Genomic DNA, 24,761 nt, shown 5'->3' on the forward strand with positions numbered 1-24,761 from the left:
AGGAGTTGCTCATGAGCCCCTGGGCTCCAGAATTTCATGGGCTGTGCTTTATTGTGGGCCTGTTTTCTCTCATTGAGCCAGAAGCCTGTGTGCCTTTCAATGAGGAAAGTTCAGTTCTTCTGGTCCAGGAGTTTTCTTGTATTTTTTTTTTCCTCTGGTAATTTCTTTTGTTTCATCTTCCCTGGTCTTTATTCTCAGAGCTCCTGTTATTTGGCTGTTGGTTCCTTTGGACAGTCTCTAATTTTATTATTATTTTTTTGCATGGCTTTGTTGTTCCTGAGACCTCATTAACCTTGCTGTAAACCCTTCTATTTCTGATCCCAGTGATCCTGTTTTGTTCTATTCTGGTTCTTATGTCAGCTGTGATACTTAGAGTTTCTTGGGGCTCATTTCTTGTTCTCTGTGTATCCCTTTTTATAGCATCTTATTCCAGTTTCATGGACTCAGTACTGTCTCTTATAATTCCAGTTATTTTGAAGTTCTGTTCTGTCTTTGGTCTGACTTGCTTTCTTCTTAGTTCCCTCCCTGCCTGTTTTGGTCTTGGGCTTTCTCAAATGAGTGTGACCTTTAGCTGTACATTTGTATTGAAGAACGAGGTTATGTGTGTGCAGGGCTTATGTATGTGGTGATTGGTTGGCCTTGTCTTAGGACAGTCAGGCTGCAAACTGGAGAGCCCCCAGATCCAGGTCCTCCCCTCTTCTGTCTGGGGCAGCCTCAGCTTTCAGGATGATGACTTTCATGCAATCTTCCACCTCCTGCCCTCCACCCCCCTCTGCCCCCGCCCCCCTCCATGCACCCCCCCACACCCCACCCCCCCCCCACACCCCACAATGGTGCTTCCTGCCCTGAGTCTAGAACCTCTTCAGAGAGCACCTTGTGGATGCTGCCCATGGGACCCCACCCTGTGGGCTGGTGCTCCTTGAACGGGGGCTGCCCAGCCCTCCTGCTCGTCTCGCTTCTGAGGTCGGCGGCGGTGCTGGACCAGCCCTGAGCGTGAGGAATTCTGGGACCGTGTGAGTCTGCTCCCCCGGGTCCCTCTCCAAGTGTGCACAATTTATTTACTATCCCACATCTGTTGCTCTCTCCTGTTTTTTGTGTTTGAGAGTTATACCTTTTAAAAATCTGTGGTCATTTTTATTAGAGTTTTATCAGCAACTTGAGTGCGTAGCTGTGTGATTTTGGCTGTGCTTGACTGGAGGCCCCTCACGCATTTCAGGAGTCAGTGTCCACCCTGGGCATCCCCCTCGTGAGCCCCGCTCCTCTGTCCTCTCCTAGATCGTCTGTGGGGCAGGTTGTTGCCCTTGGTCTGCACAGCTTGTGTGGCTGGTGTGATGTCTTTGAGAGTGAGCGTAAGTGTGCCTGCTGCAGGTGTGTGTGTTCATCTCCTGAATTAAGGCTGCAGTGCCTTTTATGAGGAAGAGATACTTTTCATCTGTTAGGAAACAATTCTTCTGGTTCAGGAGTTTTTGGATCAAGATGAAATTCTTGATTCTCTGGTTAGAAACCCAAGGGTTAACGATGACCGCTGTTCCAGGAAAGTAAGAGGGAGACAGTCCGTCTAATCTCCCTTTGGTGAATAAGGCCCTTGACTGACTGGGCCCAGGCACCTACTTGCACCAACAATAAGACCCTTGTTGTCAGGGCTGGGCAGGTTCTGTAACCGATACTCTGGCTGCCTTGAGAAGGACCGTGGGGATGTGTGGTGCAGGCCTGTCCTTGCTCCGGGGCCGTGCACACGGTTGTTTCCTTCTCCCATACCCTGTGTTTTCCTCACAATGCTCCCTGCAGCCTGAGGGAGCCAGGAGAGGTTGATTCATTCATTCATTTGCTGTGTGCCATGGGCAGACTGGGAGTTGGAAAAATGAAGATGGGGAAGAGTCCTGCCCTCCAGGACCTCATAGCCCATATCATCAGGCAGGAGGGTTAGCCGGCATGGGGGCACAGCGCTGAGACAGACATGCCCTGCTTGGCCCCAGAAGTGCTCCCTGCAAGCTCTGGATCGCCCTGGGGAGGGACAGACTCAGAGCACTCCAGAGGTGGGTGTTCAGGATTGGTCAAAGCACACGGATGGTGGTAGAAGATGAGACTAAAGAAAGAGGAGTTTCTGACTCCCAAAGCCAGAAATAAATATTTCATGGCAAAAAATTTGGGAAACAGTAAAAAGCATGTAGAAAACAATGTTGCCCTATGACCCTAGGTAAAAATGTGCAGATGTCATGGTTTGTGTGTCCTCCTAGGATGTGTAGTCGTATACTAAAGTGAGGCCCAAAAGTAAGATTGTTGTATTTAATGGAGTTATTCTGACGGTTCCCTATGTCACCCTTTGAAGCACAGTCTTGAACAGCTACCCGTAGGTCACCAGGTAGCTGTGTTTACTGTGTTCCATACTGCAGACGTTCAAGTCGCTTTGAAGTGTTTTCTTTTCTTTCTTTCTTTCTTCCCTACTCTCTTCCTTTCCTTCTCTCTCAGTATAATGGTTCAGCCGACATTCCCAGAAGCAGAGTTGCTGGGTCCAGGCTGTGAACTGTCTTGAGGCAGTTGATAGTTACTACCCGATTGTGCTCTGGAAACTCTATGCTCCTCAGCTGGGAGGAGGGTGTCCTCTCTATTTTCCTCCCTCCATGTCCGGATCCCCCAGATTTGTGTGGTTGTCCTGGAGGTTGTAGAGGGGTGCTTTCTGAGTGAGGCACCTCACAGACGGTTAGACCATATTTGTAGTCTTAAAGAACTGAGACAGCCTGATGCATTGGAACCACGATGATAACTGGAAAGCCTTATTTTAGCTTCCATTTCATTCCTCCACAGTCAGATCGGAACCAGCAGCAAAGGAAGTTGGGGTGGTTGGCATCACACCTCGGCCTCTTGCACCTCCTCATGCTTCTGAGAGCTAGGGGACTGGAGCAGGCGGTGGCCCTGCCAGGAGCCGGGCACCACTGTTCCATGCCACAAAGCTGCTGTGTGGCCATGACGTCTGCCCGGCTTATAAAGCGTGGCAACAGCCTGAAGGGGTGGGGTGGGAGGGGGCTGCAGAGCCCTCTGCTCCTGCTGGCTTCCTTTTCCCTGGAGTCCGCTGCACCCTCCCTGCCGCGCGTTGCCCCCGGCCCTTCTCCCCGTCGCCCACTGGCCTTTCAGAGTTGGATGGAGACAAAGGCTTCCGGCCCCAGAGTGGCCCTGCTTGCTTAATTCCCATGCTCTAAAAATATCCGTGCAGAGCTTCTTCCTGCCCAGTCTCCAGTCTCCAGTCTCCTCCCTCCAGAATCTGCCTCACTCCCCCCACCGCTCCCCCGGGGAAGGTACAGAGCTTCTTCCTGCCCAGTCTCCAGTCTCCTCCCTCCAGAATCTGCCTCACTCCCCCCACTGCTCCCCCGGGGAAGAAATAAGATCTCCGTTTCATTGCTCTTTCCAGGCTCAGAGTGGAATAAGTAAGAAATGCCGGGTTTCCACAGTTAAAAGGGGAAAACTGCCTTTGTTCGGCCTGGAGGACTGCCACCCGCCTGGGTTTGGGTCCGCACTCTGAGGGTCCTGCCTCCTGCTCTGGGAAGGACACCAGAGAGGAGGAAAGCGGGGGACAGGAGCCAGCCTTCTGCAGCTGGGGGCCTCCTGCAGTGAGTTGCTGTGGGAGTGAGGCCGGGCTCCCAGGCCCCTGCCCGCCTGGTCAGTGTGGACCAAAAAGGAGTCTGTGGGAAGCCTCCACCCTGGGAGGCTGCGGAGGCTCCTACAGCTTTCTCAGGCATTCCTGGATTGGGCTGGAGCCTCAGCCCCTCCCCCCACCCCCAAACCCTGGATGCGTGCCTAATTGAGGCTTCATTTATTCCCCCATTTTCCCAGCTCCATAGAAAGAGACAGGCAAGTGGGTGAGGCCTCCCGATCCTCCTCAGAGCATGGGGGTAGTAAGGGGTGGCTGGGGGAGAGAAGTACTCCAGGGTGGGCCTCCTCCATCCCAGAGGGGCTGTGTAGGGGGGAGGGGTAGGAAGGGGAGCCAGGGCAAAGGGGCTGCCAAGTTCGGCAGTGATGGGAAGAATTTCTTTTTTTCTCCCCACTCAGAAACCCAAAAATAGCCATGTCAAAGGCACAAGCCTTGCAAGCTTGGGGCCAGCTGAAAACCATTTGCTTCTCAGCCCTCCCTGTCTTCCCTCCTCTTCCTCACAGGCCCTTTCTTTCCAAGCTCCTGCCCAGTCGTGGGAGGACAGGACACCACCACCACCCGCCCCCCCCCCCCCCGCCCGCCCACCACCAGCCACAGGAAGAATGGACGTCCTCTCTTCCCTTGCTACCCCAGACTGCGCCTTCACTGGTTCCCACAGGGAAGCCTAAACCCACTGCCCTGTACCCTAGTGTAAAAAGTCGCCCCTGCATTTGCTTTTCTTGTAACTTTGAATTTGCTGATTAAGATTTCTTAAAATGAAACAAATCTGTGGCTAAAATATAGACAATTAAAAATATGTAAAGACTGGATTGGCTCTTGAAACCAAGGGGAGTGGTCATATGCAGGGGAGCAAATGCCACAAAAGCCGTTTGCTGTTACACCTGTTTTTCCCAATCATAAAAGTAACATACTCATTGTACAGATTTTGCGAGAACAGGACAGCCCAAAGATGAGGTGATAATCCAACAATTCAGAAAATTCCCTGATGTGAACCTCTGGGGTTTAAATGGCGAGATGCCCTTTCTGGTTTCCTTGCTCAGAGTTACTCCCGCTGGGCATCACGTCTCTGCTGCCAGCCTGTTGCACAGCCCTCAGCAGAGGGCAGAGTGGATGTCCTTCTGCAGGGGCACCTGTCCTCAGGGGTGCTGCAGTAGGGGCTGACCTGCTCCATCTGGGCTGCTGTGGCTTAACAAACAACATGGTTTATTTCTCAAGTCCAAAATCTGCGTGCAGCATGGTCGGGTTCTGGTGAGAGCTGTCTTCCAGGTCCCAGACTGCTCCTGTGTCCTCACATGGCAGAGAGCAGAGAGGACCTCGCAGAGGCACCGCCTCCCGGCACCATCTTATTGAGGGGTAGGGCTTTAGCAAAGGAGTTTTGAAGGGACCCTGATGTTCGGTTCATTAAGAGGCCCTCCAGTGATGCTGGCCAGGCTCTGCCACTGCCCTGCAGTGTCCTGGGTGTAGGGTGATGGCCAGTTAGCCTGGAGACCTGTGTCCCTGCTTCCTGGAGGGACTCCGCCTCAAGGTCCAAGTTGTCCAAAGCGCCATCAGTCTGGCCAGGAAGAACACAGCACCAGCACAGGCCGCCCAGGCTCACGGCTTGTTTTAGGCTGCGCTTTCTCCTCTTGGAACCCGTCAGAATGAAATGAAACTGAATTGGCCGGTCCTCAAGCAGTTTGTCAGAAAACACCTGGGTGGTTGTGTGTGGGTTGACTTCCAGCTCCGCCTGCTAGCTGACTGTGGTCACTTCTGTAGTCTCACTACATCTCCACGTTCTCAGTGGTGTGGGGAAAGGAGCAGTGCTTTTCAGGATGAGCATGAATACTGGATGCTCTGGATGAGACTGCAGCTTCATGGTCTGCCTTCCCGCGGCCCTCCTGTCTCGCTGCAGGGGTGAGGTGGGGGAGGGTTTGGCCCTGCTGTCAAGCAAAGGCCCGCTTCCCCAAAGGAGCCCCTTCCTCTCAGGTTTAGGGACATGTGTCGCCTAATTAAGAGATGAACGTTTTGAAATAGTACATCCAGATTTTTAAAAGTGTGTATTTTCTGTGTTTTTTAAAAGAAACAAATTTTAGAACCGATTTTGACAGTAGTATGGACAACAACAGGGACTCCAGTTGTGTATGTTTCCTTGTTTTTGAAATTATTTTCTGCAGTGGTGACAGTCCCCACTGCAGGGTCCTGATGGGTCCAGGAGACCCGGGAGGGTGGGGGCAGTGCAGAACACACGTCTCCAGGGTACGCGCCTTTGTGGCTGGGTGGCGTCTGCTGGTAGCACCTTTCCCTCCCCGTCCTCTGTGTCCCCAGGCAGCTAATGGATCTGGAGAACTTGGGTGCTCCCAGGCCTCCGTGAGAGGCTTCTCTGAGGTCTTGCTGGGGGCAGACACCTGCTGTCAGGAACCAGGTGTAGGTGCCAGGAGAGCCAGCGGTGGTGGTGGGGCTCCAGGGGTGGGGGTGGGGCAGGAGAACTAGACCTAGAGGAGGTGAGGCGGGGACAGATCATAAAGTGGGCCTTAAAATGTCACCGGGTCAGCGCAGGGCCCAGGAAGTGCACACCTCCAAGCCCTTGGTTGAGAGTTTCCAGGAGGAGAGAAATAAGTGAGTGCGTCCGTCCTTAGACGAGGCCCCATCAGCCCACTAGGCCTCAGCTTCTCACAGGCCTTGTTGGGCAGGGAAGTCTTTGCAAGCAGAGAGTGAGGCAGAGAACCTTGCTGTCAAGCCCGTTCTCTGGAGGTTTTCCTCCTCCTCCCACTGTTGGGAAGTTTAAGCAGGAGGGCATCGGCATTGATGTGCTCCAGGCTTCCTACCCTGAGAGGGAGAGGGTCGGTGCCTGTGGGTTCTCTTGTGGACTGTGGAGAAGCATTTGAATCTGGGAAGAACAGGGTGCTTGTTCCAGGGCCCTGGACTCACTCCAGGAGGCTCCAACCCCTCCTGCTGATGAGCCCCACGGATCCCTGGGAAGGAGCCTAGGAGCCTGCACGGGACGGGGCTTCAGCCCTGCAGCCGGGTTTTGTGGGTCAGAGACGGGAGGGCGGGATGCTTTGCTCAGCACCATGGCATTTGGGCACAGGCCTGTCCTGAGACAGGTTGGGGATGTCAGCCCCGGGCTCACAGCATGTGTGCCCTGGACCCGCACTCTTGCTGGAGGTGGATGCCTATGGGCACCTGAGTGTCCCTGGAGCCTGGGGTCCCTGAGGGGCATGGGGAGGTCTGGGGGGCCGTGGCCGTGCCTGGCCTGTGTCCAGGCTGGGAGTCCCCTGCCGGACACTTTTGTTACTGCTCTGCTCCCCTGTGTTCTAAAACTTGGACAGCAGGGGAGGCCCAGTGACTTCTGATGTGGTGTGAGCTCAGAGCAGAGTTTCTCAATTATGTGGATTCTTGGAATAAATCAGAGAATTTCTTCATAAAAAGGCTATTTGAAGTCTTTTGGGCACCTACCTTGTGTGGGTCCTGCCTAGCCATATTCAGTAGTAGCACCAGCCCCACTTGGTTTCAAGGCTCAACGGCATGGTTGACAGGAGGGGGGCGTGTGTGTGCTCATGTGACCTGCCTGCATGCTCTGTGTGGCAACAAGCTCCCCCCATTCTGTGTTCCAGCCGGACGCTCATGATGGGTAGGAGCTGGAGGAGCTAGACCCGGCGCTCAGGGCCGGGGCGGTGGAGGCGGCAGCCTGTGCCTGTGTGCAGTCACCTGGGCCCCGCTGGGGGCAGGGACTGTCCTCTCATCACAGGAAGTGTGGCAGCCCCGCCATGGCCCTCACCTTCCCGTGGGTGATAGGGTTTCCTGGCGTGGTCTTCACCTTCCCAGTTGGTCGAGGGCCTCACAGGGTCACCCGAGGAGAAGACCCGTGTCCCTCCTCCTCCCCTCAGGCTGCCTGAGGTTTTGTTTTCTTTCTCACTGTGGCTGGCAGGGCCTTGCGGGTGCTAACCCGAGCCTGGGGTGCTGGGGCCTGATGATATCACCTACCCTCTCTTGTGAACCCCGCTGGCCCTCACCCTCAGCGGGCCCGCAACAGCTGTGTTTTGTCTCTCCTCTCCCCTCTGTTATGCTTTCATCAGGTCCTCTTTGGCCCAGCCACAAGCTGCCTAGTGACCTAGTGCAGCTGGCCAGGGCCTGGGCCAGCCAGCCCGCAGTGCTGGGCCTGCTGTGGCAGTGAGCAGATCCATCTCCCCTCCAGGCAGTTGTTCCCAGCCTCGGTGTTAGAAGCATGAAGGGGCTTTTTGGTAATTCTGATACCCATGCCCCACTCCCAGAGAGTTTAAATCTGGGCATGGAACCTCCATTTAGTTATCTTTCCAGGTCATTCCATTATTCAGCAAAAGTTGAAAACCATTGCGTTAAGCACTCAGACCTTACAGTTTAGGACCTCTCGCCTTCTCTCCAGCCTCTCTGGTTGTTCCTGGTCCCCAAGAGTCTCTTCTGGCTGCTTCAGACCTCAGTATTGGGGTCTTTCAGCACCAGGGTGAGCAGGGGGCCCTGCAGAAGGGCTTGCTGAGTGCCATGGCCCCAGCAGCTGCGTGGCTTCCAGCCCACCCATAGCAGACGATGGTGTGTTCTCTCCCAGTCTGCCTGGAGCCGCTGGGCAGGAGACGAGCACTGCCTTCCTCCTGGGCATGGCCCCCTGCAGACCAGAGCTGGGGTGTGCATCTCCACAGCAGGCCCTGCTGCCTGTGTGCCGGTGCCCCCCGCCCCCGCCCTCTGTGAGCAGCTTCTGCTAGGAGGTGCCTTGAGCCCCTGGCCTTTCCCCTCTGTGTCCTCCCTCCCTCCCTCTTTAGCCAGCATGCCCTGGAAGAGAGGGCTCCGAAATTCGTGCTGGAGGCAGGAAGTGTAGAACTAGTATCTGAGAGCCAGAGGGCTCTCAGATATACAAGGAGCTGTGATGCGTTCTTCTCCAGGACTTCCGTGCAGAGTCCAGGTGGGAGTGTGTAAGGTGGTATGTGCCCTTGGACGTGAGTGGAGTCTGTACAACTGAAGAAGAAGGGGTCATGCTGGGTGCCTTGTGCGCGGTAGTGAAGTTGCCTGTGGAACACTGGTTCACAGTCTGGGCCACTTGGGTGTGTTAGGGCCCAGGCAAGCAGAGGGAGAGGCTGGAATGATGCACATGGCCCTGGATTCAAGTGGAGGACACCAGTGTGTTTAGCTTCAGAGACACACAGGAGAGACAGATCCGGCAGTTGATAGATAGGAATAGGTGGGGGGGCGGGGCGGGGCGGGGAGGGGAAGGTGAATGCAGACGTGACTGCACAGGTTATACGCACCTGTGTTTCCTTGTCCATCATCTGAGAAGGCCTGGAGGCAGCTACACCCCAAAAGCAATGAGCATACCTAGTTCCCCAGTATTGATTTCTAATTCTGTTCTCCAGTGAAAGGAACCAGGGATCCTTGGAGAAATGGCCCATTCTAGGATTAGGGTAGGTACATACAAGCTGAGCCTGGGGCACCTTGCCCTGCAAATGGTGGGACGTGTGCATGCTGGTAGGCCACGTGGTCAAGGCCAGGACAGCTTGAGCCACAGACCCATAGTGTTGTACTGGGTTGCAGTCTATACTGTATGGGAGGGACGTTGAAGTTTAGCAGGGAACGGCCCATGTGGGTGCTCCTGTGCTGCTGCTTCCCGGGCAGGGATGGGGGGGGGGCGCTGTTGAGACCAGAAGGGCTGGCCCCTGTGAACCTGGACAGGTTTCCCAGGTTTCCTGTCTCTTGCATGTGACAGGATGAGGTCACGCCTGCCTCATGGGAGGTCATATTTAAGGAAGGATGAGAGAGACTATAACTGGGTGATCCTGGCTTAGAGGTGGTAGAGAGACGCTTGTGCCCTTCAGCCCTCACCTGTCATGTCTCTGCCTTTCGTGGCCCTTCTGCAAACTTTGTGGAGGAGGTACCACCTTCTTATCATGGAGAGGTTGCCGAAAGCCTCAGGGTACAGTTGGTGCCTGAGTCCCGTGACCACATGGAGCTGCGGGGCCGGCAGGGAGCCTCACCAGGTGAACACTCGCTGTGCAGAGGCACCAGCGTGCAGCTCCGGCCCCAAGCCCTGGAGCAGTGGCCTCTGAAGAGGAGCACGTGTCGCCCGGGGCCCTCTGGGTGGTCCAGTGAGGAGAAAACGCTAGAACTTGTGGTGACGTACTTTATGGCCCCCGCAGAACTTACCTGTGTGTGTTGTGTGTGTGACGCAGGGTGACTCAGCAGGGCCGGGCACCTGCCCCGGCAGCATGAGGGACAAGGGAGGACAGCAGAGCAGAGCACTGGGCCTGCCTGCTCTAGCGCTGGTGCCACGCTTCACAGGGCGCCCTGGTCCTTCCTGCGGCCCCGCCTCAGAGAGGCCGTGTGTTTTGTCGGGGCCAACGGGGATCAAGTGTCCTGCCTGAGGGGGTCTGCCTTTGGAGAGGGCAGAGGCCACCACCCAGGGAGGGTTCTGCTGGCCACTGGCTTGATGTGGGGGAAGGAAGCAGGGCCTGGAGCTGAGGCAGGAAGGTGGGAAGACAGCGCTTGTCCCGAGGCAGGTGGGGGACCTGGGCCACCTCCCTCCTCAGCTACTTGGTTGAGGACCACCCACCAGGCTCCCTTCTCCAGCTTAAGGGCTGGCTGGAAGCCTCCAGGAGAGGTACTACAAGGTTTTACTTCACTCGGGAAGCTCTCAGCTTGGCGTGGGTGTGGCCCCCTCTCTCATGCCCACCTGGGGGCACTTCTGAGATAGGACGCACTGAAGACGCAGTGAGGGTGTATGCTCTTCTGTGGGCGCACGGCTGCCCTCCTGCCCTGCCGCCTCCATCCTGAGCTGGGCCCCAGGAGGATGGGCGGGTCCCAGAGGCCCCACGGAAAGGCTTCTTGGAGTGGGGAACTTAACTCCCTGCCCTGCAGTGACCCAGCGATCTGGCGACTGTGTCAGGACGAGGACTCTGGAAAGCCACCACCTCTGGGGTCTGGCTCCTGGGTGGGGCCTCAGGGGACAAAAAGGAAGTTGGCTGGCAGTGGGTCAGCAGAGCTCGGCGTCTCATCTTCAGACCAGGTCCCCTTCCTCTGTGTTGCAGCAGGGGACTGGTTGGTGGGAGGAAGGGAGCCCAGCCACCACTGTGGGCCTTTTCTACCCCTGCTGCTTCTCCAGGACCAGCCTGGAAGTGCTGGGCCCTTGGGACAGGCTCCTTGTGGAGGTGGAGGTGGGGTGGGAGTTGGAGCTTGGTCTCCCCTCCCTTCATGGAGTCTTCGCGCCTGGTGTGATGGCCACCACAGCCCCCTGCCTCCTTCCCCAAAGCCTCCTTGCGCTCCAGGAGGGTCCTCACTCATCCACTCAGTATCTTGTTTTTGGATTTCTCTCCCTAATGTCAGTGTCTTGAAGCTTTGACTGAGAAAAGGGGGGAAGTGCTATAATTTGTCCCAGCCCTGCCCGGGCAGCCCTGAAGGAGGCCCGTCTCTGACGACCCCAGGTGCGAGGCTCTAGTCTGCCTGCCCCACGTCTGCCTTCAAGGTGTGCTTCTCTCTGGCCCCTCCTAGCCTTTAAAAATAGCCTTGCAATGTCAAAACTACCTCCTGCAGCTTTTTTCACTGCTTTCAGGATCAGCTACCCTCTGTGACCAGGCTCCTGGCTGCCTCCGTCACCCCAGCTGTCCTCAAGAGGCATCTGCTGCCTGTTCCCCCAACACACAGCCCCCGCCCGCCCCCAGCACTCGTGGGCTGTTCTTCTGTAGTGGGAAGGAACATACAGCTGGTTGTTCTCTGAGAAGAGCAGACCTGTCACCGCTCCCCTCCAGGGTGGGTCGGGGGGTGTGGGGCTGCGAGGGCCAGACTGAGGCAGCCCACCCCCCTGCTCTGCGTGGCAGGGGACTCTGCACAGCTGTGAGGCCTCAGTGATGGTGGAGAAGCCAGGAGGGTCCAGAAGGACCTGGGGAGACAGGGACGTTCCCTCTGCCCCCAGGGTGACTCCTGCCATGTCTTCCTCTTGCAGCCCACAACCCTCCCACAGGGCACCATCAACATGAACCAGTGCACGGATGTGGTGGATGGGGAGGGCCGGACAGGCCAGAAGTTCTCCCTGTGCATTCTGACCCCTGAGAAGGAGCACTTCATCCGGGCTGAGACCAAGGAGATCATCAGTGGGTGAGTTTGCTACATGTGTGTTGAGACGACGTGCCCCACCTGCCAGGGGTCCTCAAACTATCTGCGCCTTGTGTCTGCTGAGTCCCTCCCTCCACCCACCTTTGCTTCATCCCCTCCCACAGTTGCCCAGCTGCCCCTGCCCCCTCCCTCTCCTGGTGTCAGCGCATCTTCCAGGCCTCTCTCTGGTCTTCTGTTCCATCCTCACTTCACTCTGGCCTCCTCTCACTCAACCATGAGGGGCTCGATCTCTTGAGCTCATCCAGCCTCACCCCCTCCTGCCTGAAAGGCCCTGGGGCTCTTCCCAGCCCCCTACCCACAGCCCCATGCACTGCAGTGCTGAGGTGTTTGTCACACACGTCTCCTGCTGCCTCTCCCCTGCCCTCCCTTCCATCCTCCAGGCTGTGAAGCCCCCAGGAAGCCTTCCCCAGTGAGGCGGGTGGCTCTGTCAGCTGGCACTTATGAAGGCTGGGGTTTGCCCAAATGTGTTCTCTTCAGCCAGCGGTCAGCCCTGGAATAGAGGCCACATCTCCCTCATGACCCCCGTGTCTGCACTCAGGAGTCACCACAGGGTGACCACACGCACTGCTTTTCTTGTCTGCATGGACAGAACAGAGTTCTGGGCTACTCCACCCCCCACGCCCAGCATGCCCTGGGTGGAAGCTGGGAGAAGCCCTGGAAAGTAGAGGGATCCAGATTTCCAGGCAGCCGCCAGCGCAGGGGGCTGAACTCTGTCACCTCTGCCTCCTGGGGGCCCTGCTCTTCCATGCACGCAGCCGCACAGGTAAGTGACATGGTGCGTGACGGCGAGCAGGTGCCCCTGGCCCAGCCAGGAGCTCGGGCACTGGGTCATGGAGAAACTTGTCATTCTCTAAGGTGCACAGGAAAAAATGAACTCTCGGGGTTGAGGGGCCGGGCTGATTACTGCACAAGGAGGAGAAGGAATTAGGACGTCAGGCACCTTGCGTTCGGGAAACGGAGGTGGCTGAGTGATGGGCTGGGCTTTGGGGCCCTATCAGCTGCAGCTGGCCAAGGCGGCCGTGGGAGGAAGTGAGATCTTGTTTTCACTGAGGTGGGTGTGGAGCGGGGGCCAGGCCCATGCTGCTGAGGGGTGGGTGGCTTCTTCCTGGGCTGCCAACTCCCTGCTAGTCATCCTCCCATGGGGAAAGGCAGGATTTCGTTTCTAACACCAGGGGCAGACAGGAGGACCAGTTTCACTGCCTCTCCTTAATCCTCCTCTTAGAATGTTATGGATTTTAAGAGCATAAAGCATTTTCCTTGTTATTCAGTCTCTCAGTCATGTCCGACTCTTTAGACCCCATGGTCTGCAGTCATTGTCCTCAGGGATTTTGGAGCCAAAGAAAATAAAGTCTGTCACTGTTTCCATTGTTCCCCTGTCTGTTTGCCATGAAGTGATGGGACCAGATGCCCTGATCTTAGTGTTTTGAATGTTGTTTTAAGCCAGCTTTTTCACTCTTTCACCTTCCTCCAGAGGCTCTTTAGTTCCTCTTCGCTTTCTGCCATAAGGGTGGTGTCACCTGCATATCTGAGATTGTTGATATTTCTCCCGGCAATCTTAATTCCAGCTTATGCTTCATCCAGTATGGCATTTCACATGATGTACTCTGCATATAAGTTAAATAAGCAGGGTGACAATATATAGCCTTGACACACTCCTTTCCCAATTTGGAACCAGTCTTGTACCATGTCCAGTTCGAACTGTTGCTTCTTGTCCTGCATACAGGTTTCTCAGGAGGTAGGTAATGTGGTCTGGGATTCTCATCTCATTAAGACTCTTTCACAGTTTGTTGTGATCCACACAGACAAAGGCTTTAGTGAAGTCAGGAAAGCAGAAGTAGATGTTCTTCTGGAACTCTCTTGCCTTTTTTGTGATCCAACGGATGTTGATAATTTGATCTCTGGTTCCTCTGCCTTTTCTAAATCCAGCTTGTACATCTGTAATTTTTTGGTTCACATACTGTTAAAGCCTAGCTTGAAGAATTTTGAGCATGACCTTGCTAGCATGTGAAATGAGTGCGATTGTGCAGTAGTTTGAACATTCTTTGGCATTGCCTATCTTTGGTATTGGGATGAAAACTGACCTTTCCCAGTCCTGTGGCTACTGCTGAGTTTTTGTTGGCATATTGAGTGCAGCAGTTTCACTGCATCATCTTTTAGGATTTGAAATAGTTTAGCTGGAATTCCATCACCTCCACTAGCTTTGTTCATAGTGATACTTCCTAAGGTCCACTTGACTTCACACTCCAGGATGTCTGGCTGTAGGTGAGTGATCAAACACTGTGGTTATCTGGGTCATTAAGATCTTTTTTGTAATAGTTCTTCTGTGTATTCTTGGCTTCCCAGGTGGTGCCCGTGGTAAAGAACATGCTTGCCAATGCAGGAGACATAAGAGACGTGGGTTCAATCCCTGGGTCAGGAAGATCCCCTGGAGGAGGGAACAGCAACCCACTCCAGTATTCTTGCCTGGAGAAGTCCATGAACAGTGGAGCTTGGCGGGCTACAATTCATGGAGTCTGAAAGAGTTGGACATGACCAAGCGACCAACACTTTGACTTTTCTGTGTATTCTTGCCACCTTTTCTTAATACCTTCTGTTTCTGTTAGATTCATTCCATTTTTGTCCTTTATTGTGCTTATCTTTGCATTAAATGTTCCCTTGGTATCTGATTCTTTTGAAGAAGTCCCATTCTGTTGTTTTCCTCTATTTTCTTTGCATTGTTCACTTAGGAAGGCTTTCTTCTCTCTCCTTGCTATTGTTTGGAACTCTGCATTCAGATGGGTATATTTTTCCTTTTCTTCTTTGCCTTTCACTTCTTTTCTTGGCTATTTTTAAGCCCTCCTCAGAGAACCATTTTCCCTTTTTGCATTTCTTTTTCTTGGAGATGGTTTTGATCACTACAGTGTTACGAACCTCTGTCCATAGTTCTTCAGACACACTGTCTATCCGATCTAATCCCGTGAATCTGTTTGTCACTTACACTGTATAATCATAAGGGATTTGATTTAGGTCATACCTGTATGGTGCAGTTTTTCCTACTTTGTAGGTTTTTCCTACTTTCAGTTATTTATGTCTAAATTTTGCAATAGGGAGTTCATGATCTGAGCCACAGTCAGCTCCTGGTCTTGTTTTTGCTGACTGTATAGAGCTTTTCCATCTTTGTCTGCAAAGAATATAATCAGTCTGATTTCAGTGTTGACCATCTGATGATGTCCATGCATAGAGTTGTCTTGTGTGTTATTGGAAGAAGGTGTTTGCTATGACCAGTGCATTCTCTTGGCAAAACTCTGTTAGCCTTTGCCCTGCTTCATTTTGTACTCCAAGGTCAAACTTGGCTTTTACTCCAGGTGTCTCTTGATTTCATACTTTTGCATTCCAGTCCCCTATGATGAAAAGGACATCTTTTTTTGGTGTTAGTTCTAGAAGATCTTCTGGGTCTTCATATAACTGTTCAACATCAGCTTCTTCAGCATTACTGGTTGGGGCATATACTTGGATTACTATGAGATGTTGAATGGTTTGCTTTGGAAATGAATCGAGATCATTCTGTCATTTTTGAGATTGCACCAACATACTGCATTTCAGACTCTCTTGTTGACTCTGAAGACTAGTCCTTTTCTTCTAAGGGATTCTTGCCCACAGTAATAGATATAATGGTCATCTGAAGTAAATTTGCCCATTGCTGTCCATTTTAGTTCACTGATTCCTAAGATGTCAGTGTTCACTCTTGCCGTCTCCTGTTTGACCACTTCCAATTTACCTTGATTCATGGACCTAACATTCCAGGTTCCTACACAGTATTGTTCTTTACAGCATCGGACTTTACTTTCACCACCAGACACATCCACAACTGGGTGCTATTTCCGCTTTGGCGTAGCCTTTTCATTCCTTCTGGAGCTATTTCTTTCCTCTTCTCCAGTAGCATATTGGGCACCTTCTGACCTGGGGAATTCATCTTTCGTTGTCATATCTTTTTGCCTTTTCATACTGTTCATGCGGTTCTCATGGCAAGAATACTGACGTGGTTTGCCATTCCCCACTCAGTGGGACCCTCAGGGTCAGTGGTTCTGCAGCTGGAGACGGAAGGCCAGAGATGAAGGGAACCTGATCTCCCCAGGCACAAGGGGCAGCAGAGCCAGTCGTGGGTCCTGGTTCACACCTGCTGCCATGGCCTGTCTGGCAGACACTCTTGGCTGAGGTTCCACTGCCCAACCACACTCCTCAAGGAGATCTAGGCATCACACACACAGACACACCCCCGAGTTGGGAGGGGCCTGGGTGACGTAGGAAAGGAAGGGTGTCTGAGGTCCCAGGGCACTAGGAGTATGGGAGCTGGGGCCCAGGTCAGCACCACATGATCTGGCCTCTGATGGGACCTCCATCTGGCACTTGGCAGGGGCTTCAGGAGCTCTGTCCAGTCAGCTATGTGGTGGTGGTGCAGGTCTCTCCTTTCCCCTCAAGGCCCTATCATGTGAGGCGCACAGGTTTGCCCAGCTTGGTGGTGTTACTAGTCAAGAGCGACAGGACCAGTGTTCACGGGCTCAGGGTTCCCTGACTGCTTTGCACATGCCTGCCGCAGCGCTGTTCCCAGGCCCTGGAGGATGATGTGACTTCGCAAGCTGTCTCTTTTCCCTTCCCAGGTAGAGCCTGGAGAGGGGCCCTCTGCAGGCAGGGTCCTTATTGTGAGCTTTGCAAAGGAAATTTGTTCCCTTTGGCAGGCTAGAAAGCAAGTCTGTTAACCCACAAGCACTCGAACTCCTAAGGGTACATGGGTGAGCCCTTGGAGCCTGCTCGTCTGCTCCTGTGCAGAGTGAGCCGTCATCTCCTCCTGGCTTTGGGGCTCTGGGAGCAGAGCCTGTGCTCAGATCTCCTCATGCAGGGCACTCGCTCACTCACTCTCAGGCCGAGAACCCCCGCTCTCACCTGACTGGGCCTCAGCTCCACTGCTGGAAGGGTACACTCCACATGCAACCCCTCTCCCAGCTGCCAGCAGCACAGCCGCTCCAGCGGCACCCCACACACAAACACATTAAAGGAGCACCTCTGAGAACTAAAGCCCTTCTGCCTGCCCTGCGCCTGGGGTGCTGGTCTTCACTGCTGCCTCAGCCAGTATGCTGACAGTGCAGACCCTGCCTCCCTCAGCAGTTCAGCCATTGCCGCCAGGCTGTTGTCACAGGCTGGCCACAGGCCCACACAAACCCTTGTGTCTGGGCAGAGTTGGCCCAGCGTCCCCTGCAGTACTGTCCCCTGTGGAGAGAGCACTACCCTTCCCTCGCGCCACACATCCTCCTCCCACCACACCTTCTCCTTCCCCTTGCTCCGACCTTCCCAGCTACCACAGAGCTCCAGAGAGGCAAGCAGGGGCCCCCCTGGTTCCAGAGATGAGAGGCCAAAGTCCTGAAGGCTAGGAGCCGCCTGGGTCTTGGTTTGAGGGGAGCAGAGCCAGATCTGAGTCCATGCCCCTTCCTGCCTTCCCTGCTGCTGGTCCAGAGTAGACCTTCCAGTGCAGGCCCTGGTGTTGGTCCCTGGGCTGTTCCGCTAGGCCTTCCCCAAAGGTGCTCCCGAGGTGCCTCCAAGGGCACCCTCACTGTGTAGCTGGGGCCCAGAGGTGAGCCCTCCAGAGTGTGGGGGGTCAGCTGCACAGTGCCCAGAAGTGACCACTGTGGGAAAGTTTGGCAGTGACTCCTAGGTTCTTGCCCCAGTGGTCCTCGGGGCTTCCCAGTCGCAGCGTGTCTATGCTGGCCAGCCACACTCCAGGAGGGCGATTTTAGAGTGGAGTCTCAGCCCCAGAGGAAGGCTGGTAACAAAAGCAGTGCCAAGTCTTCACCAGACCAGTGGTCAGCCTGTCCGTGTCCCAGCTGTGCTGCTGGCACTTCCTGCCCTGGAGTGGCAGCTCTGGTCTGACTTGCCATACCCTCCTGTCTCCCAGATGGCTGGAGATGCTCACAGTCTATCCCAGGACCAACAAGCAGAACCAGAAGAAGAAGCGGAAGGTGGAGCCCCCCACACCACAGGTGAGGCATCCCCTCGGTGGAGCTGGGGCAAAGAAAAAGCACCCTGGGAGATTGGGGGATTCAGGACCCAGCCTAGAATTGGGGGCAAGGGAAGGAAGGGGTGATGCCAGGGCTGAGGCAGCCCTCAGCCCAGGGGTCTTCGCCTTCCTTCTCCGAGTCTGTGGGCTGCCTTCTGCACACTCCTCTGCAAGCCTCAGGGCAGGACCCCCACTTGGAAAGGGTGGCCTGCTGTGGGGCTGCCCCCAGAGGCATCACCACACAGTGCCCATCCCTCCCCTGACCATCCTGCCAATTGCTGGGAGCCAAGAGCATGCTGGGAGGAGAGGCTCAGTTCAGTTCCACCTTCCACACAGACAATTCTGCAGACAGCAGGCTGGGCAGAGGGCCAGGAGGAGTGGTCCTGCAGTGCCTGGCCGTGAGGGGCTCTCAGGTGAACCATAAATGGAAAGCACTGGCACAGCCTTGATTCTGTGCTCCTACCAGCTCCCGCGAGGCCAGAGTGGGAGGTGGCTGGGGCAGTCCCCTGGGTCCAGGGCTTCCCTCCCTGGCTGGTCTGCAGGTACTCAGGGCACCAGAAGGGCTAAGGGCCTCAGTGGACTGATTTGTGAAACGGGCCTGTTGAAATTGAGTTCTCAGATTACTATGAGCAGTGGCAAAAGTGCCAGGCCCCTTCTGGGTGCTCAGTACAGTGACCCTGGAGCTACACAAGTTTGCACTCTGGGAGTCCTTTGTGTGGATTGTTTTCAATAGTAAATCCCGCAGGACTGTACGGTCCTCAATTGGTTGAATTCATGGATGTGGAACTGTGGGTACAGTGGGCCAACCTAAGTTGTGCTGGATATCTGACTGCTTGGAGGGTCAGCGCCCCAACCCCACTCATTCAAACGGTCGATAGACTGTGAATGTGCACCCTCTGCCCCACATTTCCCTGTGACTCAGCGCACTTGCCTTGCCTGCCTGCGCCCCTCCACACCCTTGTGAGGGAATAGGATGCAGACCTGGGGCCTGTTGGCATCTCAAATGCCCGAGAGCCTGATAGCACTCCCGTGGAGAACCTGGCAACCCCTGGGCTCAGCAGTCCCTGCCGGCTCCTATGGGCTTCCCTGAGGGGCAGTCTGGGCAGGACAGGATGATGTGCCTGGCCAGGGTGCCCCTCCCTGCATGCCCCTCAGACTTCCCTGGCCTGCTATCAGCCAGCCATCCTTGTCTGCTCTCTGCCCACCCGCCCTGAGGGGACCCCAGGCTAACACCCTCTTGGAAGGTAGGGTCCCTGGCAGGAAGTGGGCAAAATGCAATCACAGTCATTCACGAAAACACAAAGTGGAGCTTCCTGCTGGGAAACAGCAGACACAGGAAATCCCCCAAAACTTCTTTGAGAGAACCCCAGGTGGGATCGCAGTGTTTAGTATTGGATGTGTTTCTGCAGCAATGCCTCAGAAGCAGTGTTGGGCAGAGCTCCTGCCTCTTAATTGGGCAGCTGCACAGCAGGAGACACTCCAGCCAGACTAGGGGGTCTTCTCCGCTGTCCCTAGCCCCATGAACACCCTCTCCCCTCAGTGTTACTTCATACTCTGAGTGGGGACATCACCCACTTGCCAGAGGTTATCTTGGCCCCTGGGGCATGGAGGATCCCAGCCTCCTCTGCTCAGCCTCTGGCTCCCTGAGCGTCGCGCCGGAGGCTGCGGGGTTCTGGCATCCGTGAGTTTTCATCAGGGACCGTCCCCGTGAGTCAGTCTTGAGGAGGGATGTGGCCTTTCCAGAGGAGAGCTGGGGGTCTCTGGGCCAGCCCCCTCAGCAACCTGAGATTGCCTTAGGGGCCCCTATAGAGAGAAGAACCCAAAACCCCAAACCTAGCCTTTTTCTCATGGCCCCAGAGTTTTGGGTCGGACTAACAGGGGACTGGGAGGGGGGTCCCTTTGCTGTACCTTGCCCTCCAGGAACTGAGGCAGGCAGGGGGCCCAGGGTCCTGCTTCAAGGAGAGCGTTCAGGTATCTGGGAGTTGGGGCCATGGAGTATGCAGGCACTCCTCAGGCCAGAGGGAGGTTGAGAATGGGGCTGTGGGGGAGAGCAGACACCCCCTTGGCCGGGGGCTGGGTTGCAGCAGAGCCCAGGGCAGTGGGGAGACAGGCTGGCCCAGACCTGTAAAGCTGGAGCCTGACAGGCACAGGCTCCCAGGAGCCTCTTCCTGTTCTGGCTATTTGAGGAAGGGCGTCCTGGTACGCAGATGCCTAGAGAGGAGTGGTCATCCACTCAGGGTGTGTGACCAGAGGTTCCCTTCTCCATCTCCCTAGACACAGAGCTGGGACTTGGGCGAGGCCAGGGGCTGCGTGTTCACCCAGCCCGGTGTGTAGGCTAGGGGCACACATCCTTGGGCGGAGCTGTGGGAGGCTGGCTCCTCCGTCTGCTGACTCGCTTGGGCTCTTGGTCCCTGCTTCTTGGTCTTTTTCAGGGATGTGTAAAACACCAGGCCTCTCGCCATGACTGAGGCTCCAGTCAGGCTCTGGTCCGACCCACCTCAGGCCCACACATTTGCTGTGAGCTGGCACCTCTTCTCAGGCATCTTTTTTACCCATTGGGACCTGCTGCCATGCTTACTCTGGGTCAGAACCTTCCTTACTGGCCCTCTGCTCAGGTCCTATGCCCCAGGGGTAGAAAAGGTGGCTTTCTGTGGGAAACCTGCTCACGAGGGGCCTGCTTAGCATGTGGAGGCTGCAGAAGCCCCTTGACTGGGCATCCCTTCCTACCCCATTTTCTCTTTCCTCTCAGCTAACTTCTTTATTGTACTGATAGCCCTGGGCCTGCAGTGGTCCTGGCCACACAGAGAGGACACCTTGGGGCCCTGGGCCTTTCCCCTGCCTCTCACGGGCACCAGGGCTCTGTTGGTGTGAGTGCCAGCATCCCCCACCACAGTGGTGACAGTGTGGGGAATGGGCGTGGTGCCATGTGGCCCTGGCGCCGCCCCTGCCATGTCTCCTTTCTACCCATGTGCTCTGGAGGAGAGAAGTGACTACCCAGAAACCAGCCCCTGCCCTGTTCCTCTGCCCCTGCTGACTGGGTGAGGCTGGGCACACAGGCAGGGGACAGCACAGCTACCACAGGAGACTCACCATGGACCTTGGCGCCTCCAGGGCCCTTTTTCTCTAGGCTGAGTCCTAAGAAGGTCAGGGGCCCAGGAGGCAGGCCTGGCACCGCCTGGTTCTAGGAAGCCCTGTCACTGACTCTCACATCTCAAGCCTGGAATTTCCTCTTGGAGATCCTCACCAGCACCCTGCCCAATGCTGGGTTCACCCCAGCATCAGGAATGCGTGCATGTGTCAGGGCCCTACTCTCATGGGCACAGTGCTGCCCTTCCTCCACAGCCCATGTTGGCAGCCTCTGTGTCCCTTGGTCCAGCCCCCTCCACGGAGGGGACGGACTCATCAAGCACGGTCTCCAGGTAACGCTCACACGGCTCCACCCTGAGCCCCGCAGAGCCATGCCCTGCTTCAGAGTGTGGGCCCCAGGTTATTGTGGGGCACAGCAGAGTACCCAGAGAAATCTCTGCTCAGGGCAGCATGGCTGCTGGGTGTGGAGCCAGGGCGCCGCTGACCACAGGCTTGGGGCCACAGGGCTGGTGTCCTGGGGTCGTTGGAGTTGGTTCTGTTGGAGCCTTGGGGAACTGTCAGAAGCCACGTTCTTCCAGGACTCTACCTCTTCCACGGTGACTCAGAGCGCTCAGGAGTCTCCAGCCAGCGAGGCAGGGCTACTGATGGCTGTGACAGAAGGGGTGGTGGGTGTTCCCGGGTCTGCGGGAGAGCCATCCCGGCTTCATCTGTCCCAGGAGGCCTGAGACCCTTGTGGAACTGAGGAAGCTCTGAACTAGGCAAAGTGCTGGCTGTCTCACTGTGGACACAGGTGCCCACCCAACAGGCAGCCCCCGTCCTGGGCCCTTCTCCTCTCCCAGGGGCCCCTGGGGGTGCCAAATGCTCAGAGCCTCACTCTGCCTCTTATTGGCCATGTGAGCATGGGTTGCCACCTCCTCTCAGCTGAGGTGAGCTCTCCTTGTAGGAGCTTTTGGGGTGGCTGGTGAGGACTGGAAAGGTGTGGTGCTAGTCAGAGCCCAGCAGGCAGTCTGTTTTTGGGAAGGACTGCCAAGATGTGCCTCACTTTGGGGGCTGCCCAGAGCCATCCTCCTGGTAGTGGGTCAGTAGCAGGCATCCCAGTGCCTGGGTGGGCAGGGGCTTGGGCCTCGGTCATGAGCAGGTGCCACAGGCTTACAGTGTGGAGTTACAGTTCTCTGTATGCTCTGGCTAAGTACCTCGTACACAAATGCTGTCCCTTGGGGCAGCACCAGCTCCAGCTTGGGATCCCACCTGGGCTCCAGGCTCCCGTTCTGCGTGCCTAGAGGCTTTGGGTGTTGGCTGGGGCTGCAGAAGAGGGAAGGCTTCCAGCCCAGCCGGGCCATCTCTGTGCTGAACTTTGCTTTCTGGCATCTGGGCCTCTGACACTGCAGCTAACCTTGGTAGCCAGGTACTTGGGCAGCCCAGACCCGTGTGCTGGCTCGGGCAGGGTGCTCCCAAGCTTGCATGGACACCACTCTCCCCTGCAGGAGCCAGGGCCGGCCAAGATGGCTGTCACCAGCAGCAGCAGCAGCATCCCCAGTGCTGAGAAAGTCCCCACCACCAAGTCCACACTCTGGCAGGAAGAAATGAGGGCCAAGGACCAGCCAGATGGGAGCAGCCTGAGTCCAGCTCAGAGTCCCAGCCAGGGCCAGCCTCCTGCGGCAAGCACCCTGAGGGAACCAGGGCTTGAGGGCAGAGATGGTAAGTGGTAGCCAGGGTGGCCACCTTGCCTGCATGTCTTGGTGCCCTACCTCCCAGCACTAGGACGGGCCTCCCGACAGGGTGAGCTAGTGCTGGGGCTTGGGTGCCCTTGAGTGTCTGCCAGCCCTCCAGCCTTTAGTCGCTCCTGAGCCCCAGCCTGGTGTCATGAGAATCGGGATGCTCTGTTGCGAGCTCTGTGTCCAAAGGAGCCTCTGCTCCCCGTGGCTGCTCTGTATTCAAGGCCTGGTTATCTGAAGCCCACTGTGTCCTGCGAGCAGCAACAAGGGCTGTGCAGTCCTTCTCCCACTGTTGCACCCTGCCCAGGCGCTGGCTGAAGCAGGGGAACAACTGGAACGACCGCACATCTCCTTCCAGGACTTGTAGTTGTCTGAGCAGAGCGGGGCAGCACGTGGTCTCCGTTGTCCAGGCCTAGAGGGCTCTGCATGACAGGCTGGCTTCCCCGTTTCCATCTGTCCACTAAAGACACAAGGGCAGCTGAGACTGCTCACTCAGGCAAGATGCAGGACTTGCCCTTCCTTGCTCCCCCCAGGTGTGTCTCCCTGCTTCTTAATGACACATTGAGAGGCTGCACGGCCTCTCATGATGTACTCCTCTGTCACGACATACTCGGTTTCCAGCTTGACTGTGTGGTATCGGGGATCTCATTTCCCCAGCCAGGGAATTGAACCACACCCCCTGCAGTGCAGTGTGGAGTGTTAACCACATTCCCTGGGTCCTCCCTGGTGTTCAGTGGGAAGTGGTTGTTGGTGGGATGTCCCTTCTTGGGGATCCTGCTGTCCTAGCCGAGCCCCCAGACTAGAGCTCAGGGACCCCTGGCCATCTGGTAGAGAGGTACCTGTTAGGGGGAGGCAGGTAAGGATGCCCCATTCCTTTCCTGGGAAAGGGTTCTGCCCTGGGGTGGCCTTGGACTTGCGCGCCATCTCCAAAGGTCGTAGAACCAGAGGTGGCAGCAGGCCGTGCATCTCTCTTGTCCCTCATCTTCCAGAGGAGAGCACCACAAGTGGTGACCGCGTGGACTGTGGCCGCAAAGTCCGGGTGGAGAGCGGCTACTTCTCCCTGGAGAAGACCAAGCAGGACGTGAAGGCCGAGGAGCAGCAGCTGCCCCCACCGCTCTCCCCGCCCAGCCCAGGTGCCCCCACCAACAGGTACAGCGACTTCAGCCCACCCTCCTGCGAGCCTGGCCATCCCCTTCCTCCCCCAGGTCCTCAACCCCTTGCCCGAACCGTCTGCAGCAGCTCCTTCAACTCCTTGGATGTGGCCAGCCATCCCCCTGCCCACGTGGACTCCGGCAGTGCTGGGGGGTGGGGAGCAGAGAGACTGGGGCGTGCCTATGCCTTTAAAGCCAGCAGGCAGTATGCCACCCTGGCCGACGTCCCTAAGGCCATCAGGATCAGCCACCGAGAAGCCTTCCAGGTGGAGAGAAGGCGGCTGGAGCGCAGGACTCGGGCCCGGAGCCCTGGCAGGGAAGAGGTGGCCCGTCTGTTTGGCAACGAGCGGAGGTAAGGGCTGGGGGAACTGGAGGGCCAGGGGCTTGCACACACTTTGCCCACTCCTGCAGCCCCTACTGTGCACACTCAGCATGCTCTCACACAGGTACCCACATGTGCACTCACACACTCATACATTTTGTGACATTCTGTCATGGATTTGGAGATGGGCCAAGGCCAGATAGAGCTGTGATCTGAGGTGGGGAGGGCCCTGCACTTGTGGAGAGCGAGGAAAGAGCGTGGTTCTGTCTCTGAAGCCTCCCAAATCCAGGTCTGGACCAGAGTGCCCCAGTGCCCCTTCCAGTAGAAGCTTCCAGCCCCGCGTGTAAACAGAGCCTCTGTCCAGTAGCAGGGCTCACACCCTGGTGTGCAGTGGGCCGTGCAGGGTTTCAGACCTCCCAAAATGATTCCAGAGCCTGTAACATGCTCCGGGAAGAGAAAATTGAGGTTTTCATTCATTTACAAAGAAGCTGCTTTCTAAGGAGGAGATTCAGACCCACTGTTAGTGTAGTGTCCTCCAGCCCCACCCAGCTTAGAATTAGAGCGAGTGGGGACGTTGGATGACCCTTTGCAGACCCCGGGTTGCTTTGCTCCCCTGCTCCTTCCCACCCCCCTGCCCTCCCAGACATCCCCTCCAACACTAGGAAGATACACTTAAAGAGAGACGCAAACAAGGTGCCTCAGT

The 24,761-nt window shown here is 56.1% G+C and overlaps 1 protein-coding gene across 3 annotated transcripts in view; it reads left to right on the forward strand.

Annotated features, from left to right (window-relative positions):
* MPRIP (myosin phosphatase Rho interacting protein) overlaps nucleotides 1-24,761 on the forward strand; it is a 93,855-nt gene that overhangs the window by 34,213 nt on the left and 34,881 nt on the right. For 2 of the 3 annotated variants that reach the window (XM_065909991.1, XM_065909992.1), the window contains exons 4-7: nucleotides 11,586-11,737; nucleotides 17,682-17,766; nucleotides 22,355-22,568; nucleotides 23,575-23,734. In XM_065909991.1, coding sequence (XP_065766063.1) covers nucleotides 11,586-11,737; nucleotides 17,682-17,766; nucleotides 22,355-22,568; nucleotides 23,575-23,734 — 611 coding nt within the window. Of the gene's footprint in view, nucleotides 1-11,585; nucleotides 11,738-17,681; nucleotides 17,767-22,354; nucleotides 22,569-23,574; nucleotides 24,089-24,761 lie in introns of all 3 variants that reach the window. The other variant, XM_065909993.1, reaches the window with a different exon arrangement.

The sequence above is a fragment of the Muntiacus reevesi genome, chromosome 18, assembly GCF_963930625.1.
Source record: "Muntiacus reevesi chromosome 18, mMunRee1.1, whole genome shotgun sequence".
Taxonomy (NCBI): Eukaryota; Metazoa; Chordata; class Mammalia; order Artiodactyla; family Cervidae; genus Muntiacus; species Muntiacus reevesi.